We start from the raw sequence: 25,495 nt of genomic DNA, 5'->3' as shown, positions 1-25,495 counted from the left end.
TATATTTTGCACATGAGTTACAATAAATAGCGTCACTAAAAATAAGTTACTATAATAGTTATGAGTAAAATCATAATATTGTATAAAATTCTTCAAATGAATAAAATGCCTTTTGAATTAAATACTTTTTTAACATTGATTTGAACTTCTTTATGTCTCGAACACTTGATATTATTTTTGGAATTGATTTTTAAAAAATTTTATTCCAGCATAAGAAGTTTTTTTTTTTATAATACTCCAAATTATGCTTAGGTAATACTAATTCCTTCTTATTTCTAGTGTTATATGTATGATTTTCACAGTGACTCTTGAAACTGGACTGATGAGTCTTAACATACATCACACATTCTAAAATGTAAAGGCTATGCACTGTTAAAATATTTAGTTCAGTGAAATGATTTTTAACTGATTCTTCCTTATCAATTTTTTAACATTATTCGCAGCGCTTTTTTTTGCAAGATAAGAATTTTATTAAAATTTTGATTTGTGGTTCCTCCATACACACCTATTCCATATGCAATATGGGATTGAATGTGGGCATGAAAGACCATCTTTAAAGCTGATAAGCTGCATAAATAAGACAGTCTTTTTAATAGCATATATTCCAGAATTGATACGATTTATCACCTGTTCAATATGCAAATCCCAGCTAAGGTTGTTGTCTATGATTAGTCCTAGAAATTTTGTATTGCGAACTTGACCCAAACAGGAATCATTTAATAAGATATTGGGACTTGAGTGTTTTCTACTTTGTTTGGTACTGAAAGAAATAAAGTTAGTTTTCTCCGTATTTAGAACTAATTTGTTGTCAAATGAAAAATGTTTGTAATTTTGAAAGTTCCAAATACACCGTTATTTCTAATTTCAGCTTCTGTTTTGGCAGAAATGATTAAGTTTGAGTCATCTGCAAATAAACAGAGCTGGTTTTTGTTATTTTCAAGAATACTAAGGCACTTTGGCATTTCCCTTATGTAACAAATAAAAATAATAAAGGACCCAAAATAGACCCTTGAGGTACTCCATTTTCTTACTATTTGGATGTTAGATTGAAATTTTTTGTAATTTGTTATTTTCTATGTGAGATATCTCTAAACATACTGTTTTCTATTGGAAAGATATGTTTCAAACCATCTTAGATGGATGTTATTGATTCCTAAATTTTTCAATTTTCCCGAGTAAAATGTCATGAGATATGCTATCAAAAGCTTTTGACAGATCCATGAATATTCCTGTTACATTTTTGTTTTTGTCAACTGATTCTATTATAGATTCAGTGAACTCTACCAATGCTGTTATAGTAGATTTATTTTTTCGAAATCCATGTTGTGCCTTGTCATAAAGATCATTTACCTCTAGATGTTTGACTAACCTATGATACATGGTTCTTTCAAAAATTTTTGAGATTGATGGTAAAATTGAAATTGGACGATAATTTTGAATATCTGTTGCTGAGCCTTTTTTGAAGACTGGGATAACCTTTGAAACTTTTAATTTGTCAGGAAATATGCCTGTAATGAGAGAAGAATTTATTAATGCAATAATGGTTTACTTAAGGAATGTTTGACAAATTTTATCAATTTCACTGGAACTCCATCATATCCACTAGACGATTTATTTTTGAGAGAGTCAAAAATTTGTATCAATTCTGTTTCAGTCAAGGGCGGGGGCATTGAAATTTTAATAAAGTGTTACCAGGTTTGTGATTGTCACATTTGTCATATTTTGGCTGTACTGAAGGAAGATCCTTTAACAGTGCATCTGTCACATTATAAAATAATCATTAAAGGAGATTGCAATAGAGAGATGGATCACTAATAGATGATTCTTTAGTTTTTAGTACAAGATTGCCTTCACATTTACTTTTATTCTTTTTTGTTTCTTTATTTATAATTTGCCATGTTGTTTTACTAATATTTTCTGTGTTTTTGATTTTTGGTATCAAAATAATTTTTCTTACATTTAGTTAGTTTTGAATTGTATTGTTTAACTTTATTCTTAACTTCATTTTTTAAATTATCAGATTTTGTAAGCCTTGACAATTTACTAAGACAAATAAATTTATTTCATTTTTTTCATCCTTTAAATCTTGTGTAATCCAAGTGTGCTTTTTATTTTCTTTTTTAATTTGTGTAAGCGGAAAACAAAGGTTAAAATAGTATCTGAAGATACTGTCAAAACAATCATATTTTTCATTGACTGTTGAGTAAAAGACTGGGAGCCAGTCTTCTTTTTCCAATAAAGATTTAAAAAGTACCATATTATTTAATGAAAATTGTCTTCCAACAAAAGTTAATGTTTTCCCAGTTTTTATTTGGGTTTGCAGAAGTTCGAGCATTTGTGCATCTCATGGTCAGATAAGGCTGTTATAATTCCTTGAGACTTTAACTTCATTTTTATTAATATTTGTCAAAAAAAATTATCTATACAGGATTTACATGTTGGTGTCACTCTAGTAGGAAAATCAATTAAGAAACTCATTCCATGGCGATTTAAAATGTTCTTAAGTTCCTTTGTCTCTTTAGATTCATTTAACATGTTAATGTTAAAATCTCCTGTAATGATTAAATATTTGTCTTTTGCTACAAGAAATTCTATAAGAGAGTTTAATCTATCTAAATAATTCGTTATTGTTAAAATTGAGGTGTTCTATAAACTCCTGCTAATATAAAAAACTATACTTTTCTATCTTAAATTTAGCTAAACAACATTCAAATAATTTGTCCTGACAAAGTTCAACAACAGTTGGAAAAAACCAGCTGCCTCCCCCCTTAAACCCTCCTTTGAGAGAATTACTACACCTCCTCCCGAAGTTGTAGTACGAGAATATTCTGATATTTAAAATATAATTTTCTATGTTAAAGCGTTCAAGTTTGATTTTTTGACATATTGTGTTCTGTTAAACACAATTATTCGACGATCTAATTCGGATAGTGTTATTTCTAAAGATTCAACACAAATCTGTAAATCCCTAATATTTTGGTGAAAAATTTTTATGCTTTTATTTTTAATATTTTTTTATTGAATTTATTTAAGTGGGGCTTTGGATCCGAGTTATTGGGGAGTTTAAAGGCAAGGCATCCTCGGTCTCACATTTCTGTTTTGCTTTAAAATTCTTACATTTTCATCAGCTTTGGAGCATGAGATATTTGAAAATTTTACAAGAGTTAAAGGAATAGTTACTATCTGAAATCAGTTCTAGTCGTAGTTTGTAAAGGTGGAAATTCATTCAGTGAAGTCGTCACAAGGGATATATCACATTCCTGAGGCGTCACCAGTCCAGTGTTTGCATTCTGCTCCATTTCGATCTCCATTTGCAGAATGCAAGGGATGTTGGTTGAACTGCTGGTTGAACTGCTTCAGCCATCTCTAAGTTGGGATTGGTCTCCATTTGTTTTAACAGATGAGCAGAAATTGCAGTATGCAGACTTTGTTTGAAATCAATGAAAGAGAGTCCATTTCTTAATGGTCGCTTTGAGTTTTCATTAAAAATTATAATCTGCACAGGGCTCCTGTGCGTTGCTGGAAATCAACAATATTAGCTGCAAAGTGTTCTGTTGAAATATTATCCCGGACACAACCCATGGGGGAGCAAATTAAATAATTTAAATTTTTTATTTTAAAGTCCTCTGTGAAATGCTTAAAGGCTGTGTCGTAATCAGAAACAATTGGGCTTTTTATATAAAAGTCTGATTTAGTAATCAACCCGTACACATTCACTCCATCAATACTTTTTTGGTGGGTTAAATAGTTGGTAAGGAGAGTGGTTGGTTTACCGAACTGTTTACAGAAGACGGTTGCTACCCCAGCACTCATATGCCGTTTATGACTGAAGTCTCTTGAAATGCAGTGGGCAAATGCTAGATGCTCATTATTTTTATTTTTATTAATTATCTTTCTCATATTGGATTCAATTATTTTTATGTCACCATTCACCAGTATTTCTGTGTTATCTTCTTAACGTTTTGTAATTCTTGTGTGTGATATTGTTGTGGTCTACCGGTAGAAATGTTCCGTTTTTCATATACAGAAGTTTTGCTCAGAGAGTTGATTATCATATAAGATAGTTTCTTTTTGCCTTGGTAATTTAGGTGTAGAACCATGACGAGTGAAGTGATGTCTTTTAAGGTCCTCCAAGTCAATGATGCTTATCTTTTTCATTCTTACTGCAACTTCTCTGATGTAGTTGTTAGCTATATCTATTTTCATGATGTGTTCGATCAGTGGGATTTGTATCATAACGATTGGGGATTGTTGTTATGTATACAGTTCTTTCTTTACTTAGACACTGCAAATTTTTTTTCTAAATTTAAGTAAATTTCTTTTGTTGACTTTTTAAGTACATTATTAGTCCCTGCAATTATCACTAGGGGACGGTGAAGAGCTCTTTCAGCCTGTCTATACACTTTCTTGGTTGTAGCCCCAGGCATAACAAGACCACTTACTCTTATCCTTCCCTTGCTAAGGGCACCGATTTAATTCAGGAAGGCCCCTTCCGTGGCTGTCTGAATAGAACTCAACATCCATTATTTCTTTACCATCTTCATTCCTTCTACCTGTTGATGCTAGTCTAGTGATCAATGTTTTTTTTTGTTTCTTTTTTGCACGGTTTTTTTTTGTTAGTAATTTGTGCCGAGTAAACTTCCGAGTCATGCACCACGGTATTTAAAACCTCATGCTTGTTGCTTAAAGGAATGGCAATAGCAATAGGATCTTTGAACTCTTTTGATTGGTTTTTTCTTTGTATTTCCTTTCCTTTTTTTTTCCTCATTCCATTTTCTGAAATCTTTAATATTTTGTTCCATATTACATTTACAATTTTGGTTATTTACATTTAGGTTGGAGTCAGCTATGTGGTTTGCAGAAGCATCGACAATGGAGCTCGCCGAAGCAAATATCAGGACGAATAGTGTCCTGATATTTGCTGTGTTCTTCACAGAGGTCCATTGGGCAACTGAAAATTGTAATTGACTGGTTTTCAAATTACAAAAATGTGGTTTAGTGGGTTCAGCAATTGAAATTGGAATAAACGTTACGGAGAACAGAATGTGTGTTGGTTACTGAAAAAATGTTTTGAACATTTTTTCTGAAAAGATATATTGATAAAATCAACAAGTTTAAAACTGTCTTTACAAAACAATTTCTGAACATTTAGGGCACTAAAATTTTAGTTTCAAAGCCAAGCCCAAGTTCAAAATATATTTCAAATGACAGATTTGCATCATATAATAAGCATTTAAATTTTTCTTGATAGATCTTGAAAATCCTCATTTTTTGACACTACATAATCTACTACATAACTTGTTAAGAATGTTCCACGGTATTCCATTCAAAATGGAAAATAGTATGTGCCAGTTATGAGTAAGAATAATGAGTATTATTCTTTCTATTATAGTATTATTCTGAGTATTATATTATCTTATTATGAGTATTATTCTGAGTATTATAAGTTTCTAAATAATATCAATAGTTTAAGAATATTAAAAATCAAAATAAACAGTATATCACTGAAGATAAGTCATAACTTCTTAAATAAGATAATACAAAAGATATTTATCTATTAAATCCATTTATATCTGATCCAATAGTTTTATTCAATTTAAAGGAAATTATGTTTTAAGTTTTAGAACTTGTCATATTTTAAAAATATGTTCCAAAAACTTTCTTCAAAGTAACTTACCGCATTTATAATAACCATGAATTATGCCAGTTTATCAGTTTTCAACTGTTTCATCATCACTGCAACAATTCCTGCCAAGTTAATGTTTATAGTCTAATACAAATATCTAATATAAAGAGATGGAAATCATTTGTAACAATGTCTGTGAATTACAGCAGGTGGCCAAAAACTTCCCAAGCTGAAAGTCCATAAATCTGGATCCGATCAGAGGATATTTTTATCATTTTTGTTGTTATCTTAGATGAGTTTTGGACCCACTGATAGTATTTATTTTTTCAAGTAGGTTTCTAAAATAAATTCTGAAAAGTACTAGCACTTTTGAGCAAAACTCCGCCCATGCTAACTCCACTAACACAAGTTTTCGTACCATCTGCAACCACTAAGATTTCAAAATGACCAAAGATGGCTTGATCGGGCATCACCATTAACGATTTCATTCCAATTTTTAACTATCCAATCTATTTTTGCACATTCATTGTTTGTGGTAGGAAAATAAACCTGAAAATCTGGTAATGAATGTATACAGCTAATGTTTTACAGTCAAACAATAGTTTATTGACTAACTTGTATGTAAGCTTGATTTGATTATCTTAAAACACCTTAAAATCAGATTAACTACAGATTTGCCCTGCACAAGATGCTCACTAAAGATGCCAGGATGTGAGCATCTATGCAATATGCTGAATGCTACAACTCTGTTTTAACAAGAGAACGGTTTACAAGTATATATTAAATACACCAATTTCTGATAGTCCAGTCAACGAATGCCCAAATGAGGGATCTAGAAAGAAAATCAATAAGCATAAAAACCAACTATGAGATATTGTTTGGGGTATCTGGTAGTACAAGTTACTCCCTAGGAGTGGGGGAATGAGAACCACAGGTCCTTTTTGGGTTTTCACTAACACATCAGAGCCTCAAGTTTTCATTTCACACAGAATTTGTCACAAGGGTAGTTGTTGTAGAGAATCCAATTTACTTCAATATGTGTTTTTGTTTTATCATTTTATATGAATTTAATCAATAGTTAATGATAGTGTTACTGTTAAAAATTATTTTAATGTACAATTTCATCTCCTTGTACATGATAGTACTTTATCTTCAGCCATGGTCAGAAGGGGGTTGGGGTTAATTGGGACTGTAGGAAGGGAGGGGTGGATGAAAGAAGGAAAAATGGAAATGAAGTATAATTTTTAAATAAAAATATTTCTTATACCAAACGTGATTTTATTTTGATTAAAAATAATAAATTAATGTTTGATAATAAGTAAAAAATGTGTGCAATGATAAAAGCATGTGATAATATTGCTTGGAAGTAACAGACAGAAAAAAACTGTAAGAAACTGTATAAAATTTTACCAACTTTAACCCTCTAACTGCTAGTCATTTTTCAATCAGTCATGTTTAAATTATATTTTAATTCTTAAAAGCTACTATTATGGTTATGATTCAATTATAAATGCCTTAAAACACAAAATAAGACAGATTGAGTGAGTTAAAAAAAAAAATAAAGACTAAAAATGCAAACAGGTGTTTTGGCTCTGCTACACACCAAACGGTTATACATGAATACACATACCTGTATCTTGCCAACTTCCACTAAAGCCAACCACCATTAATTTAAAGTGGGCCTTCCCGCTAGCTTTAGCACAAACCTGTCTCATAAGTGCACATCAGACCGCAAAGATCCTTAATATCAATAATGGGAATTGAAACCCACAACTCCAAAGCCCAAATCCTGTGTCTGAGAGTATGACCTTAGACCACAAGCCATCCTGACTTTATGTCTTGGGTGTGCAGAAAAACGCATTGTAATTAAATTACCCCATTATAAGAGCTAAACCATAGTTGTTATTTTTTTATTTGAGCATTCCTACTTTCTAATTTATATTGTAAATAAAAAATATGGATATAGGTTTAGGTTTTTGATCTGGACTTAACTTCCTTGTTAGAAATAAACACATTTTTGGTTTTCAATGTTTTAAAGATCAAAGAATTAAAAATGGGTAGTTTTTTAATATTTTATACCAAAGATTATTTGAACATGAGTCCCAAGGAGAAATTACTTGTTGAAAATGCTTGTTAAAAACATTCAAAATCTAAAAATTTTCATAAATTCCCAATCCACCTGAGGTATAGGCAAAATAACAAAAAATGAACTCTTTAACAACTTCCCATAGTTGTTTTTTCCGCTTATTGACATTCTAGAATTATTTGTTCACTGGGCTATAAGGATGAAAACTTATTAAAATTTCTAGACAATATGAATGATACTGTACTTTAACATTCTTAAAACAAAAACTAAACTAACTGTTAACTATGTTAATTTAAACCTGTTATTTCTTACCTTATATTATTGTTATACTTAAATAATTTACATAGTAAATAAAGAGATTTTATTTCATACTGACCACATCATTAGTAGAATGTGGTTCCCGCAGGCATTTGGCAACAATAGGAGTCAAGAGATCGGGGCTGACAGAATGAGGAGATCGGTAACCTAGAGACACTGCCAACCTGCTGACTAGACAACCCACAACGAGGGTGATACAACAGCCGATCACAACATACAGAAGGTAGCTCAGTCTGTACATGTATGGGTAGTGCACACTGGAACAGATATTTCCACAATGTAGCAGTTAAGTTATATGTTGGACCATCACTTCTTTTGGTAACTTTTTTGAAACTATTATAATGAAAAGCTGATAGGAGCAACCATTTTTAACTTAATACTTTTCCGTACCAATTTCCTATTTAAAATATCAACTCTCCTTAAAGATTGCAACCATATTTCAAAAATTCTCATGGTAAATAAAAATTGGACTAATTACAGTAGCATTGTATTTTTCAATGAAAATAGTGCCTTAGTTAGAATGTTGGAACCAGATTGAAATTGTCCGTGATTAAAGACCAATATGTTAATCATATTGTTGAGTTGATATTTTTTATATTCTTTATTGATATTGATTACAGTAATGCAAGAGGAAATGAAAAAGTAGGAATTAAGGTGGTGCTGTCAAATTTTGGTTTGGATGTTTATTTTTAATTACTATATTAAAAGCAAAAACAGTTTAAATAAATTCACATATGAGAGAGGTTTCAAGATATTTTTGATCACTCATTGAAAAACAATGACATGCTTTTAAAGAAGGAGGTTTGGACTAATTTGTAACTAGGTCCAAATAAATAGCTGAAGATCAAAATGTAAATTTCTTAAGGTATGTATGTAAGTTATAAATTCAGAAAATGTCTTAAAATTATTTGAAACTTAAGTAAATTGTGATTTTTTTAATAAAATGTACATTAGTAAATAATTTTTTTTAGTATATTATTTAAAGAATTTTTTTACAAATATAAAAACATGTCATTCCTTCTTTTCTATCTTTTACTAGCTGTTACCCGCGGCTTCGCACGCAATCTTTATAACCTTATATTACTTAGTAAAAGCAATTATGATGTAAAATGATGGGAGTCCTATACAAATTTTTAAACGTAAGTAGGCATACATGAGGTAGATATTATTTAAGTTCATGGTAAATAGTATCAGAGTTTAACTTAATCATTATATCATGTTTGGCACGTGTAGGAGCATTTCTGGTTCTAATTAATTATATACATAATGTCACAGCTGAATCTGCCCAATCAAGAAAACACAAATCTCGGATCACACAGGTCTCGGAAACTTACTTTGGTCAAAAAGCGTATATTTCCAGTCCTTGTCATATATTTCAGGTCTAAGATATTTCTAGTACCATAGTAGAGTTTGCCTTGTTGTTCTGACGAAGAAAACATATATACACTTACGTAGGACCGAGATGCCTACTTCGGTTAAAAAGTGCCTACTTAAGACCATTTAAATTCACATACCTACTATGTCACAGTTTAGCTTGCCATATTACCTCGATCAAAATACTATATACGTTCGATTATCTAGTTCTCGGAAATCTATTTTGGTTAAAATCGTGTTGACATAGTTGAGTTTGCCTTGCCCTGATGAAGAAAATACACACAAAAGTAGGACTGAAAAGCCTATTACGACCTAGGGGGAAGTCCTACCTACTTCTTATGTACTTTCTGTATAAGGGGGAAATCCTTATTAAGGTTATGCAACATTCCAAAATAATCGTTATTAAAGTTTTGCGTTACACTTGTTTTTGTACTGTAGCCAGGGAAAGAATGAATCGAGGCATGTTAGTATTCATTTCTCTGTTTTTCCATAAGCCATTGTTAAAATGTAATATCATAATGTCAAGGAAGCTCACCAGTTTAAAGTATATTATGTGAAAACATTCATAACTTTGTTCATTAAGGTTAGTTTTATAGTATGTTACAGTATTTAATGCATTAGATGATTTTAATTCATCACTGGCGCAATCTGGAGTAAAATTTATATATTAATGTTTTATTTACTATCTGCATTACACTACCGATCAAGCACTGCTTACTTATTATTGATAAAATTTAAATGTAAACAGATGTTTCAGAAAGTTTGTCGAACTATAGCTGTCAACAGCTGTTTAGTACCAGTGTAATTTGAATTATGAAACGTAAGAACAACAATCTTTTCTGAATTCCAAAATATTCCAGGTAACTTTTCTTAACTTTTTCTTCATAAAAACCTTCCTCCGATTTCAATGGACATTTTACAAAAAGAATTAACGGAATTGGTTCAGCCGTTATCGAGATTAGCGCTTACCAACACATTTCGCCATTAATTTTTATTTATAAGATAAACATTCAGTAAAAATTCCATAACCTTTTCTTCAATTGTTTTTCTTGGGGCATAATTATAATGTTGTTGTTGTGTAGTGTAAATCACACTTTAAATACCTACAATCACTTGCTAATTCTATAGCTTAGCTTTAACTCATCTAATATCAAAATAAAATTTTATCTGAAAGAATGCCGATTTCAAGATGTAGTACAATCAAATGCAACCCAGTAACTTTTCGAGGTTCTGAAAAGTGATTTCAAAACCTGCTTTGAGTAGTGGAAACAGTATTGGGCAAATGTAGGTAGAGGTTAAATGTAAAAAAATATCATATTGTCCTAATTTCGCCTCAATAAAGAAGTGTTTCTTTCTTTCTTTAAAATTCTCTGTTTCAAGTATTTGCCTAAAACTTTACTTAAAACTTATTAACTTAAAACTACATGACAAAATTAAAAGTGAAAATTAAATGTTGTAGCTCAGGTTTTTATAAATATATATTTACATAATAATTAAAACATATTGTGGTAAGATAAATAATGAAACAAGGTTTATTGTAAATTATGATTGAATGGTAAATAGAATGAGCAAACAAAATTAATTAACACCAAACAATTATATGGCAGAAAGGAAATAATTATAACAGAGCCCTGTTTATTTAGTATAACACTAATCAATGTTCTAATGAAGTAAGTGATTCATCAATTATTGTATTAAAATGTTTTAGTTTAGTTCTGTTTAATGAAGCCTTTTGGGTAAAGATAATTTTCGTGTGCTTCATTACTTGTCTAATTTCATATAAAAAGAACACATAAGAGTCACATGTCGTAAGTTTGTAGTTATATTTACAGAAGTCAAGAGTAAAAGAAATATAATTCATGAATGGCATCAGGGAATTCTCAAAATTTATTTTGACTACACTAAAATCTGAGTGACGTGAGGGCAGTGTTAAAATAATTTCTGAGCTTTTTTATGACTAATTTTACTATTCTACATATTGTTTGAGATACTTTTACACTCCACAATTAATAATGCATCAGACTATTGACTGAAAGTATAGTTGGAAATAACAGTTAACATATTACATGGTAATTCTACATAACAAATGTACCTACTGTATATTGATTAACCCCCTCCAGGTCGAATTAGTATGACCCACTCTGGAGCTACCGGGCTGAGTTGATTTTTCTTTTGTGACGTCAGAGACATCTTCGTGTTTTTATTATTTTCAGAACTCTATTCGAACAAAACTGTTACACACTTTACATTGTTATAAAGATTATTAAATTCCCCATATGCTTTAACAACATTGTAAGCTTATGAGATGATTAAATCTAAATGAAAAGTCATTTCTAGAAGACATGTGGGTATTGCTGTACAAAAACAGAAGTTTTTATGTCTTGTACAGCGTATAAATGTGAAAAAATGTGACAATATGATTCAGTAAAACATAGATAGGACAACAAGCTGGAAGGAATTGTGATGAAAATCAACTAAATAACTGTCAATGAAGAGATTAATAAAAAATTTAATATATTACTCTTACATACCAACCCCTGGCATGAAAATATTCAATGAACAAGGACAACAATGCTGTAAATAGATAATTCCATTCACAGTCCCATAACTAGCCGTATGATGGAAATAAAAAGCAAAGATCAATGATAAAGTAGTAAGAGGTGATCAGAGATGATTGGACTTCAGCTCCAAGCTTCCAGTGGAGGCGATAATCTAGGAGAGGGTCACACTTGTGAAATAAAGAAAGTATATGTAATTATTAATCATAACTATTCGTCATAACCAAAACTATTCGTTGGCAGGTATAAGTTCCAGATTACCAATCCAACAGAAATAGCAGATGGTGTGCAACTCCCTCGGACTTTTTGAATAGATTTTGCACTGACATGGATATGAGTGATTTTTGGAAGTTTAGGTAGGGTCAGCCTCCTTTTGAATTCTGGGACTGTGGAGCTGAAACACAGACAACGCAAAAATGTTGCCATATAGTTGAAGACTTTGCATGTTTTTCCCAATGAGACTAGCCCATCTTCATATGGCAGATGAATCAACATTAGAATTTATAAAATGACTATATTTGGATCTATGACGATAGAAATTATGTTTCATAGTTTACGTTATTTATTTTATGAGTTCAGTTTTTCTTGGTTTATGAATAATTGAATTTTATATGGTATCAATAACTGAAAATATATAAATTGTTATAATATATAAATGTTACTTTGCTTATTTAAATGCATATGTGACAGATATGGCCAAATACAAAATAATTGAATCGGAAAAAGTAAGCGCTCTGTGGTGTAATGGTAGCACATTCACCCGGCAAGTGAGAGATCCGGGTTCGACTCCCGGCGGAGCAAGTACTTTTTGTGATTCAATGTTTATTGAAATTAAATACGGCTATTGCCATTTATACAATTAAATGAATATATATATACAGTGTCGCTAGAAAGTTTAGGGACACCTGTCTGAAAGAGAAATGTTACAGTTGGCCCTAAACTAACTAATTTCCTCAATGCTATTGATTGTTGGCTGTTTTAAGGACATCAATTCAAGTTTTTATTCAAAATTTCAATATTTTATCTCCAAAAATGTGGAAGAAGCATGCATTAATGTATTTTAAGGAACTGCCAAAAAAACCTTGTTTTTTTAGATATTTTATTTTTATAACTTCTTAACGGCTTTGCCATATTGTAATGAAACTTGCACAGTACTTTTATTATAATATGATGATCATTTAAAAAAATATGTCATGTTACAAATAAATTTTGTACTCAACTGGTCAGGGTACAAATAAAATTTTATTTTCGAACATTTTATAACAAAAAATGTGAGTTTTAATTTCGCTTCTACAAGTAGACGCCTTCATTTACAGACATGCGGTCTGCACGTCATTGTTCCTCTGGCGGTTGTTTTGTGAAACAAGCCTGCGCGCGCATTCCACACTGCCATTGTGACAGTTGTACTGCAATCTTCTTTGTGATTTGTTTATTTCGCTGTTTTGTGAAAGTTAAAGCTGTGATTATGGGCCGCTCATCTGTGTCCGAGGACATTAAATGGCAAGTTATCGGTATGTATAAAACCGGTAGTTCATACCGAACAATTGCATCCAAGTTACATGTGTCTAAAACATGTGTTGAAAATACAGTGCGACGTTTTAAAACCTAGCCGGTACCGTGATTGATGCCCCGCGGAGTGGTAGGCCACGTAAAACCACGCCTCGGCAGGATCGTAAGCTACTCGTGATGAGCAAAAAGGACCGAAATGCAAGTGCACCTGATTTACTAAGCAGCATGAAACAAGATGATGATCGTTACAATGTGAGTGTAGCAACTGTGAGTTCCAGACTTAGAGATGCAGGTATGAAATCATTTTACGCTATCCGCAAACCTTTGTTAAATGACAAGGCCAAAAAGACACGCCAAGTTTGGTGCAAGGCTCGATTAGGGTGGACAAAAGAAGCTTGGCGGCGTGTTTTGTTTTCTGATGAAAGCCGTTTTGAACTATTTCCAAGGCGCAGAGTTAGGGTACGACGTACCAATACTGAAAAATTTCTACCAGCATGTGTAGCGCCTGCAGTTCAGGCAGGCCGGTGGCGAAGCAGTAATGATATGGGGTTGCATTTCAAGTGAGGGTCCTGGGGAGCTTCAGTTCGTTGAAGGCACAATGAACAGTATTAAATATTGTCAAACTCTAGAAGAATTCATGTTACCATCTGCCAATAAATTGCTTGGTGAAAATTACATCTTTCAACAAGACAATGCACCGTGCCACAAATCGAGACACACACAAGAATGGTTCAGTAATCATGATGTTGAGGTTCTGAAGTGGCCACCACGAAGCCCGGATCTTAATCCGATAGAAAATTTATGGAATACCATGGCCAGTCGTCTAGCGAAGAACAAACCCAAGAACAAAGCTGAACTGAAGTTCATGTTGGCACAGATATGGCGGAGTATCAAGAAGGAAGACTGTCTGACACTCATTGATTCGATGCCAAAACGGATCAAAGAATGTTATAAAGCTAATGGAGGACCTATTGATTACTGATTTGTATGTATTCATGTCCATTTTTACTATTTTGTATAATTTAAATATTTGTTTCCATTAAAAACAAACTTTTGTCAGAAATTTGTGTTTTTTTTTAAGCCTGTCCCTAAACTTTTTAGCGACACTGTATATATATATATACATTATATATATATATATATTGTATTTATATATATATATATATATATATCCCTCACAACTCACTGGTCTTTTCTTCCAGTTATTATGTACTGTTACAATTAAGGTGATCTAACTCTACTCGCAAAGGATTTTCTCAGATGTCATTAACAACTAATTAGAGACAACATGTTATAAATTATTATCTGTTATTTATTAATATAGTTATCAAAGCTTCAAATATAAAAAAACAACTTACTTTGTCGGAACAGTGGTAGGCAGTGCAGTTGTCATGTTGAGGCAGCTAGCAGTGGAGAGGGGGAGGGGAGTGGGTTTGGGCTTTGGTTGTCCGAATCCGATCCAAGCAGATGATATTATACCTGACAATATCCCAGCCAATGCTCCCTGCAAAGAAAAATATTGGTGCAGGTTACGTAACTGACATTACGACAATGAAAGACGATGTTTTACCTACACAGTATTTGAATTACTTTAACATTTTAAACAGCTACTCAATAATTGGACCAGCTTGCAAGTTTGATGGATGCACCTCAGTTTGCTACACAGTATTACAAATGATTCCAGTTCAATACAGCAATGAACGAAACAAATTATAATGTTTAGGTAATATTAATTACATTTAGTTCATAAAAATTTGTACAATATACAGCAAAAACAAAACAAATAACAACAAAGATTTTCTTGGTTTTAATACCTCATTTCTATACTGTGAGCTGTTTACCTTGTTGTATTAATCTAAAACTGTTCAAGATCAACCCAATGCAACTGTTACCCAGGAGGGTTCACTTCAGGCTGGTTTATACTTTCCAGTAGAACCCACGCTGGACACAGCAAAAACCACTTAACTTGTTGGATCTCCCTGCCGCAAAGTTGCGGCTGAGACAAGTGTGCAGTCATAACCCGTTGGCGCAGAGCTGCGGTTGCTTGCAAGCCTTTTAATTTTGAGTTTCCTTGGACACACCTTGGCGTTTCAGCCAGCAGCTGCTGTTTGTAAACACAAATATGGCTTCACGTAAACGTGAGTTATTCGATAAAGATCTCAAAGAATTATTGTGTCATGAGTTTAGTGAATTATCTGATAGTGACAAAGAAAGTGGAGTGAATATTTTAAGTTATGAGACATGAAGATCTTATTTTTAATGAGCTATTTTGTGATGCAGACTTCAGCTATGATCTAGGCTATCTTGATGAACTAAATATATATATAACTTACAACTTATATATACATATATATATATATATATATATATATATATATATATATATAAAACATAAGTTACAATAAACCTTATTTCATTATTTATCTTACCACAATCTGTTTTAATTATTATGTATATATATATATATATATATATATATATATATATATTTATTTATAAAAACCTGAGCTTTAACATTTAATTTTCACTTTTAATTTTGTCATGTAGTTTTAAGTTATTTAAACATTGTTTCTATCTGTAAGACATAGAATAGATTTGTTAGGTGTGAATTAATCCACACAAAAAATATATATATATATATATCAATAACATTAATGTAATGAAAATAACTAAAACCCTTTAAATTAAAACTTTTTATTACATACACGTGTTTCGGTTTTTAACCATCATCAGTACACAGAAATATATATGTGTACCATTCAATACTAAATTAAACAAAGCTGTTCGAAAAACCTTTCAAAATTCTCCATCAGTCACCAAACAAGAAATAATACATTTAAACTTATTGAAAACAAAGTGAACCAAAATGATGACAAACAGGAATTATACAAACAATCTGGAGTATACAAAATTAACTGCAGTGACTGTGAAAGCTATTATATTGGGCAAACTGGAAGAAATTTTAATAAAAGGTTTAAAGAACACATACAAGCTTTAAAAACAAATAACATGTCTACAATAAAATCAAATTTTGCTGAACACTTATTGGAGACTGACCATAACTACACAAATATTGAAAAGAACATGGAAATTTTAGATATCGAAAGGAAAGGAGAGAAATTAAACACAAAAGAAGAATTACATATTTATCTAAATTATAATAAAGATCCTCATAACATTTTAAATAGTAATCTGAAAAATAAGGCAAATCCAATTTTTGAAAAAATTAAAATATTAAATACAGATTACTAATAAGAAAATTACAACTGTATCATTTAAATTTAACATATGTTTAAAAGGTCCACATGTGTATATCTAATTGTTTATTATTTATTTATTTATTTAGAGGTTAATGTACACTGATGATGGTTAAAAACCGAAACACGTGTATGTAATGAAAAGTTTTAATTTAAAGGGTTTTAGTTATTTTCATTACATTAATATATATATATAGATAACCCTATAAGTGGAGTTAATAACATAACAATAACATTAAATAAATAATAATCTAAATAAATCTTATAATATTTCAGGAGCAAATAATAACTATAATGTACAGTAATAATTAAGTGCCAGGAAAAAGTCGGATCAGCAGTGAAACCTGTGCCTCATTTTTTGATTCTCCACAAAACTGATTTCATATTTATGTAACCCTTCCCAATCCAGTCCTCTTTGTTGTATATTTGCAAGTGTTAATTAGCGTATATTCCCTCCTTACAGGCCTATTCTCATTGCCTCATACTGTTTAGCCTATTAGTTTTATATCACCTGTAAGAATAAGTTATCTATATAAGAATCCTATGAGCTGAATTTGTTTATATAACAACCACCTAATTGGGTAGAAGAAAATGGTTTCTCCACAAATGAATGACATTTTAATGTAGAAGTGACTTCAATAAAAATGTTGTAAACATTGTTTAGAGTGAGAAAAGGTAAAAATATGACAACGGAGAATGTGGCTAGAATGTATGTCACCTCCTGGCTAGAATACATGTCACCTCCTAGCCACCTCCTGGCTAGAATACATGTCACCTCCTGGCAACTTCCTCATGATGTGAAGTTGTCAGTTTACCTTTTCTTGCATAATTTTAAATATAATTAATTATAAGTAAACATAAAAATCTACTCATTGCAAAAAAAGAAACAATTCCACTTTTCCCCAAACGTTTGGTTTTTACTTGAACTTATCAGCATCTTTATTTTGTTCCATAAATTTGGTTGTAGATGTAAACTATTTTCTAGGGTAAAAAACACTGAGGCTACTATTGCCCAAGGTAAACAAATACTCCTAAAGGCACATAGCAATACTACACATTGGTCCGCATTAACATCACTTGTTGGTTTTATTTAGTAACTTCTTTTATATATTTTTAATATTATTATTTATTATTTTACTCATGTAATCATGAAGATGCATTAACTTGTGGTTGCTTTGTGACATCAGTATATGGGTGTTATGTCCATAGAAATCACTGGAATTTTCATTTTTATTTAAACATCGAAAACTGCTAAATAATTGTAGACATATAACTTCATCAGCTTTATAGTTATTGAATAAATAGGCAGTTTAAATCTTCACATAACCGATAATTAAACTGGTGATCTTTGGATACAAACGTTCAAACGTTTCTTACTTAGTAAATTTATGCAAATTAAACATGCCATGCACAACTGTAACATTGATCAGATAAAGAGACTTATGGTGCAAAAAAAAAAACAATCTCAATACATCCTTGATTTATAAGAACACAATATAACTGAATAAATATTGTAGAAAACTGAAACTTAAATAACTTGTATTTTAAAAACTATTGAATTCTATATTCAAAACTACAACTGAAACACTATTGCAGTGAGAGGATTGCAAATCAATATTGCGGATGTACATATTTGTTATTATTATATTTTCTTAGAAAACACCAAGTCAAAAATTTCAAAACAAAATTTGTAAAGACCTATTTCTTTTTGAAGAAAACGCACAGAGTGGGAGCTTACAACAAATCTTGAAGTATAGAAAAATAAAATATGTTAGTTCAGCTAGAATATTCAGTTGATTATTTTTAGCATGGAGAGATCTTAAAGACCATTCTTTAATAAAGAGTAAACAAATAGTAACTGTTATGAAAATTTAATTTAATGTTTCTCTCATAAAAAATATGATTTTTAGTTAAGAATAAGAAGCAATCAGAAACAATGCAAATGGAGAACTAAAAAAAAACACTTTCATGCAAAACATACAGGATGCATGACCAACAGGAAGAAAGGTATGTGGCTTGCAAGCAACAGCTGCTAGCAACATATTTGGTATTAGTCGCAATACATTACTTTGCAAAATGAAAACTTAAATTTGTGATTTGCCATAAATGTAATGCTTGTGCAATCTAGTAAAGGGAAAATACTGGAAGTGTATAAATATTAAAAATAGTAGAGTCTTGCTTGAGAAGACCAGATAGTTCTTGAAGCTCACTAAATCTTTATGCAGAATGCTGTATATCCAGCTACTAAGAAGTAGGGTGTACACAACACTTGAAGTTGCAGTGGTTTTGAATTATCAGTCTTCTATTATTGGTTGATTTCCAATACACCTTGAAGGACATGGTTTTCCTAGAGTTGAAACTGGACTTCAGCAACCTACCAATACAATCAGAATTGAAATACATCTCATAATCTAGAATGCATGTTTATACAATCTAGCGTATATAATACAGGGCCTTTCTACACAGAGAGTATTTCAAATTAATATTATATCAAGATAAGTGTAGTGTACGTGTGTACTAGCAGGAATTCATCTGCTTGTCCATATCAGAAAAATGAATATGAACTTGAAAGCTTGAAAGGTCGGCTCTTATGGTTTAAAATATCACAATAAAGCAGAACGAAATTATTCTCTTAGAAACAACAGACTTGAGAAAGATGTGCATTGGGTGACAGGACTAATGGCGCGGTGTAGCGGGTACGTGAGATAAACAAGTGAAGCAACGTCAAGTGTGGCTGCTGCTCGGATGGGTGACTACTGAGGATTCTGTCCTTCCAGCAAGCAGCCCGCCTGCCCGGTCATTGTTGGTAGTTTGGAAGTCACCTTTAAACCGATGGTCCCAGGTTAAGTGTTAGAGAGGGCTTCTTAGCCCTAACTTTACCTGGTAAAATAAGACATGACTTTACTTTTACTTTTAGATGAACCAAACTAACAGATAAAAGGGATCTGTATCAAAGTACCCTGTTTGAATTAATAAAATAAAATTAGCTTGAAAATTGACTAAAACTCAACACTCAAAAGAAGTGTCTACCCTTGCAGCAAAATTGTTCTATACCCTTTTAGTAATAAGTAGTATAAAATAGCACTAGTTGAAGTATTGGATTTTTGAATGAGGCTACATTGTAACAGTTTATCCAAATATCTTGAGAACCATGAGGCCTTGCGCAGATTTTCCAAAGTAAAATTAATTGACATTAAAACAGGAAGATATTAGATAAAAGAATATAATATATTAAGACTTAATTCAAAAGAACACACTGGGTGATTTAAGGAGGACTAAGGGTTTCTAATTAGAATTCACGTAACAGAAATGACAGTTATTCCATCACATGCGCATTTTTGGAAGTGTATCAGGTAATCTTCAGCACTTCCGGCAACACTTAGAAGTTTCTGAAGTCACGTGATATGCTCTTGGAGTGTTTGGAGACTGAGTGGTGAAAGAGTCACCAGTCACACCTCCTAATCAGTAAGGAAGTGTTAGATAGCTGCGACGCTAACATGTACCCAATAACTTGACAATTCTCTCCGCAAGTTCAGCTACAGCAGAACGAAGCTTCTCAACTCTACGACGCCTAAAGTCATGATTTTGAGACAAGGTGAGAGAGGAAAGACTAACAGAATTGTCTATAGGAACATTCCAATTGATCTGGAATCCATTGTTGTTAGGTTTGCAAAGAAAACGCATTGATTAGTAGCTTATTGTTCTTTCCAATCCTGTTTTTTCTCTCTGCTAACATGCAGGTCTCAATATTTTAAAATTAATTAAATCTACATTAGTTTAATTGTACTAAATTTTTATCTACATAATTCTTTTCATAATTTTTCCATTTTCAATATTTAATTTATTTTTTATTTTTTTATAAGGAGAAGCTGATCCCTTTTTGTGCTTTATTCTGCCCGTCCTCATGGACCACTAGCCCGTGCAAGGATCTTATCAAACAGAATAAAGGGACGAGTCAATACACTATACGGTCGATGATACTGATAAAAAGTGCAAGTGTCATAGACAGGATTCAAACCTGCGCTATCTGCAATTCTGATTCTGAAGTCCAACATCTCGGACCGCTCGGCCATCAGTACACGCATTATGTGTTTATTCACTAAAATTGTTTAGTTCTTTGTTATATGAATGTTATCGTCATTTAGTTAGTAGCGGTTGACAAAGAAATTGAGGTAGCTAATCAAAGTAAATAAATATTGTGATTTTATAACAATATTTGACTTGATATACATATCGCACACCCAGAAGAATACTGGCACAACTAAAAAATTGTCATTTTTCAGGAGAAGCGAAATAAAGTTTTGTCATTCTTTGCCTCGCTAATGTAAAGCTGAAAACCTTGATTGGTTTTTTTTAATTATATTTATAGCTATGGAGTAATTGATACAAGAGGTTTTCATAGGTGTTTTTACTGCTAAGTTTCTTACAAAAAAAGTTTAATTAGTTTATTTTGAGTTGTACCACTTTTCTAGAAATCTTTTGCAATATTTATTGGATTTTTTTAAGTTATGCCACTATTCCAGAATTCTTTTGCCTTTATTTTATTTTACTTCTTTTAGATGGTGCCTCTTATCCATATCACTGTTCCGCCTATTTATAAGTGTGCTAAAAGGAATTAAAGCAATGAAAGAGTAGACAACAGATTAAAGATGATAAACCCTTTTAATTGTAAGTATTATAAAAGTACAAAAGATAAACATTGGAAAAACCCATATATAGAAAAATGCAGCTTTAAGGTTTAAAATAGCCTAATTAGGGCTAATTTTTTAATAAAAATTATTTTAGTTTAATAATAATACGTAAAAAATAATAATAAAGGGTTTACAGATAAAAAATAGAAACTTTTACAATACTGTTGTTACTATCTACAAAATGGTATTTTTTAGTTCAATAATATCCTGATAAGATAGAAATTAACATTTTCTAAAGACACGAATGATACCGTATGAGGAACCTTTGGTTGTAAGTAAAAAAGAGCTAAGGTAATAAATTCCAAATACACAATTTCAACTGTAAAGCTTAGGGAAGTTTAAAGGTTTTTGAAAAAAGTCACTATAAAAACTTAGGGATTACTTTGGCATCAACCATGCTCATTAAATCAGTTTTTTTTTCTCTCTCCAATGGTCGGCTTCTTCTTATAAGCTCCTACAAGTTGTATTGAGGCAGTTGGCTTGCAGTACCTTTTCCTTTTTTGTTGATGTTCCATAAACTCCTGTTCACTATAGGAGTTCTTGTAAAGTATCTTTGTAGGTTGATTTTTCTCAACTCGTACAACCAGAGCTTTGCTTAACATAAATTTGTTTTCTTCGTCATTGTTGTTGCCACTTTCATCAATTTTGCTCTTCTTCTTCCTGATCTTCTACAGTTTCCAGTTTCTTTGTGCTTTTTGATGGCCCTTTTACATCCTGATTCCTTTGATTCTTTTTTCTTTAGGATCTTTGTCTTTGAGGTTGCCTGAGGCGTCCACAAAGCTACAGTCTTTGTACAGTTGTTTTAAAATCATAAAATCATCATGGGACATCTCATTTACTTTGAATGGAGTGCCGGTTTTCTTTGCCATACGTATGATTGATACGTATTGAGAAGGAACATAAACTGGGCCTGACTTTAGTGTCTTCTTAACTGCCCTTTCTATGACAGAGTGGGCACTGTCTCCTTTCGTTTTGGGTATGCCCTTTAATGAGAAACTTATGTGTAATATATTTAATTTTTTAACACACAGTGACTGCATAGACGTACATGGAAATCATGAATTTGTTCTTTTGCTGCCCCCAACAATTGTCCGAGTAAAATATCACTTCTACTTCTTCACTAAGCAGCATCTGATGTGTCTTTTAAAAACTTCCAAACACCAGTTCCCAATTCATTTACACCTCTGCCACCTTCTCCTTCGTGCCAGGTATAACAGTGTACAGTTTTTGTGTTTTTTAAATCACAAATTGTGAAGTTTTGACAATTCAGTTTAGATTTATAATAGAAAATGGAAACGTCCCCTTTTGGTATAGGAAAAGTTGCTTGGAGATCATAGCAAGCAACAATAATATTTTTGTCTTCACTTTTCTTATCTCGCTCCTTTTCTTCGCGAGACAGGCTTTTTCTCTGTTAAGTGAGTGTCATATCTTTTTCTTGTAAGGTTTTTTTAGTTTCATTATCGGCATTTTCATATGCAATGCATAGGTCACATTGGTCTTTCTTTGGTATAAAAAAAGATAAGTTAAACTCATTGTTAAATATGTGAGAATACATAGCAGGATGTGCAAAAGGTATTCCATCTCTCTCGCAATCTTGTTTGTAGTCCCTATACAGGTCAGCGATTTGCTTACCACCTTCGATGAACTCTTTAGTGGTTTGCTTGCGCAAATAGTGGCTTTCTATCCGGGGTATTGAGTTAATGTGTTTCTTACACTTTCCTTGATAGCTGGATCAATCGTTTTGTGATGACCGTGTTTGCCACAATTATCTTTATTTACAAAACCACCTGTGCTCAACTTTTCTACCACAGTTTGAATGTATCGATTTGGTATATCCAAAGTTGCAGTAAAGAACTGTTTGCACACTCTAACTTTTTTCTTCATCAGTAGTGAAATAAAAAGCGTTGTTCAACATGTCTTTTGCTTTCTGGTCCGACATATCTGTACGTAGGATTTATTTCTTGCAAACATTTAGAAATAAAGTCACGCTGTCTATTAATATCTCTCCGAGAGCCCAAAACTGTTCAAAAATATATTTCCTTTGTTCTTCAGTTACTCTTGAACTGCACTTGAGTCTACATTTTTCCCCACATGCCGGGTCGAATAGCTTTAGCCTTAAACTCTTTCTTACACTTATAACTAGTGTACCCTTGTCCAGAATTTCTCAAAATCTTGTTTTTGGTTTTAATCCTTTCTTTTCTCTTCTTCTTCCTTTTCTTTCAGAAACCGTTTCTGGGGTTCCTCGGTTCAATTTCATTTCGTCTTCCACTTGTGCTGACAGCTCATTATTTTCATTTATATTAATGTTCACATTGTCAAAACGGGAAGTACTTGGTATATGAAACGAATCGTTAGAACTATTACTCTTATGCCTTTTAAAGATTTGTAAGAGTTTACAACTGTTTTTTTTTCCGTTTTGGACATTCGTCGTTTATATCAAAATCAGGATCCTGGTCAGTGTCATCTGCTTCTGAAGAAGAGCTCGAATTACGATGTAAATTCTGCTTGACATTTTTACTTTTTTCAAGGATACGAGTAAGTTTAATTCTAGTTTGACAATCGGTTCCTCCAATTTTCCATTTTTCATTATCTGATCTTACTCTTTCCGCCCCTTCAGTCTTATGTACTTCTTTTTTGTTTATCTCAACTCTACTTTTATTTATATTTGTTTTCTTCAGTCTATCTTCTTCAGTTTTACTCTCTTCAGTAGTATTATCGTCAAAATTGTCTTGTAGTGTCCCTCTTCATTCATAATGCTTTCAGTCTTGTCTTCTCCACTTTTATTGTTTTCAGCCATAAACTCTTTCAGCTGTAGTATTCATAGTATTATCTCTTCTAGTTGTGTTGTTTTCAGTATCATCCTCTTTGGTAATAACATCATTTTCAGTCTTGTCCCATTCAGTCTTTTCTTGTTCTTGGTTCTTCATAGATTTCTGTCCGTCTGATGCATCTGCATGATAAGGGGAGAAGAAAATTTCTCGCAACCCACATGTTGAACTTGGCACTGGACTATTCTCTTGGTTCAGGACTTTGTTCACCAGCCCTTTTTACCTCTTGACTCTATAGCCTGAAAATAACATTACACTTGCAATTTCAAGGAGGAGAGATTTTTAATGAATAATCATGTGTAAAATGAATATTAAAACAATGTCAGGTAGGTTAGGTGTTAACATAAACTATTTACAGTTTATATTAATCTGAACTACTCGTAAATAAAAAATAATAATAAAACAATAATTGTAAAATTTTTTGAAAACTGGCACTTTATAAACTAGAAAACAACCTATATTTTATTCTAATTCGTATTAGAAAACTGGCACTTTTCAAAATGTACCAGATAGAAATTGATATAAATGGAAATTGTTCCGTGAATACCGGCACAACTCAAAAAACTACGAATAAAAGTGGCACTTTAAGCGAAAAATGACACACATATTTTGTGGAATACAGGCATAACTTAAAACGTGCCACTATTTTAATAAAACGTAATGAGTAAAGTAAACTTACCTGTAGGTGAACACAGGCACAAATCAAAAAGTGTCACTATTCAAGAGCGAAAAATACAGTCCGTCTCCGCACAAGGCTAAAGTGCCACTGTTCTACCAAAACACCTGCAAAAAACCGGTTAGAAGAAAACTGACACTAGCGCTGCCACGCGGGAAACTAGACGAGATAGGAGTACGGGAGTTCAACACAGGTCCGCAGAACGTCTTTGCGGTCCTAGAATAGTGGCATAACTCAAAAATGACAATTTTTTTAGTTGTGCCAGTATTCTTCTGGGTGTGCGATATATTCTATGTGTATATTCTTGTATTGGGACAAGACATATTTGCTAATACGTAATATGCAAATTACTAACTGCCAAATCATTACTGATTTTTGTGTTTGAAAACCAATAAATAATCAAATTAACAAATTATCATAGTTTTGTAAATAACATGTTGCTTGCCATTATTTAACTAGAAACATTGTAGTTTGGCTTCACCATTCAGAAGTCAGTAATGCTTTTAGCTCATCACATATACAGAAATATGCCGCTAGTGCTGGAGACTGAGGGTGGCAGTGTCGCTGTGTAC

At 32.1% G+C, this 25,495-nt stretch overlaps 1 protein-coding gene across 4 annotated transcripts in view; it reads right to left on the bottom strand.

Annotated features, from left to right (window-relative positions):
• Positions 1 to 25,495, bottom strand: part of LOC124364665 (putative sodium-dependent multivitamin transporter) — a 67,257-nt gene that overhangs the window by 795 nt on the left and 40,967 nt on the right. For all 4 annotated transcript variants that reach the window (XM_046820307.1, XM_046820311.1, XM_046820310.1 and 1 more), the window contains 2 exons: positions 14,830 to 14,975; positions 8,089 to 8,287 (listed from right to left, as the gene is read on the bottom strand). In XM_046820307.1, the coding sequence (XP_046676263.1) occupies positions 8,089 to 8,287; positions 14,830 to 14,975 (345 nt within the window). The remainder of the gene's footprint in view (positions 1 to 8,088; positions 8,288 to 14,829; positions 14,976 to 25,495) is intronic.

Source organism: Homalodisca vitripennis, chromosome 6 (genome assembly GCF_021130785.1).
Source record: "Homalodisca vitripennis isolate AUS2020 chromosome 6, UT_GWSS_2.1, whole genome shotgun sequence".
In the NCBI taxonomy this organism is placed as follows: Eukaryota; Metazoa; Arthropoda; class Insecta; order Hemiptera; family Cicadellidae; genus Homalodisca; species Homalodisca vitripennis.
This window is presented reverse-complemented; position numbering and strand designations above follow the sequence as displayed.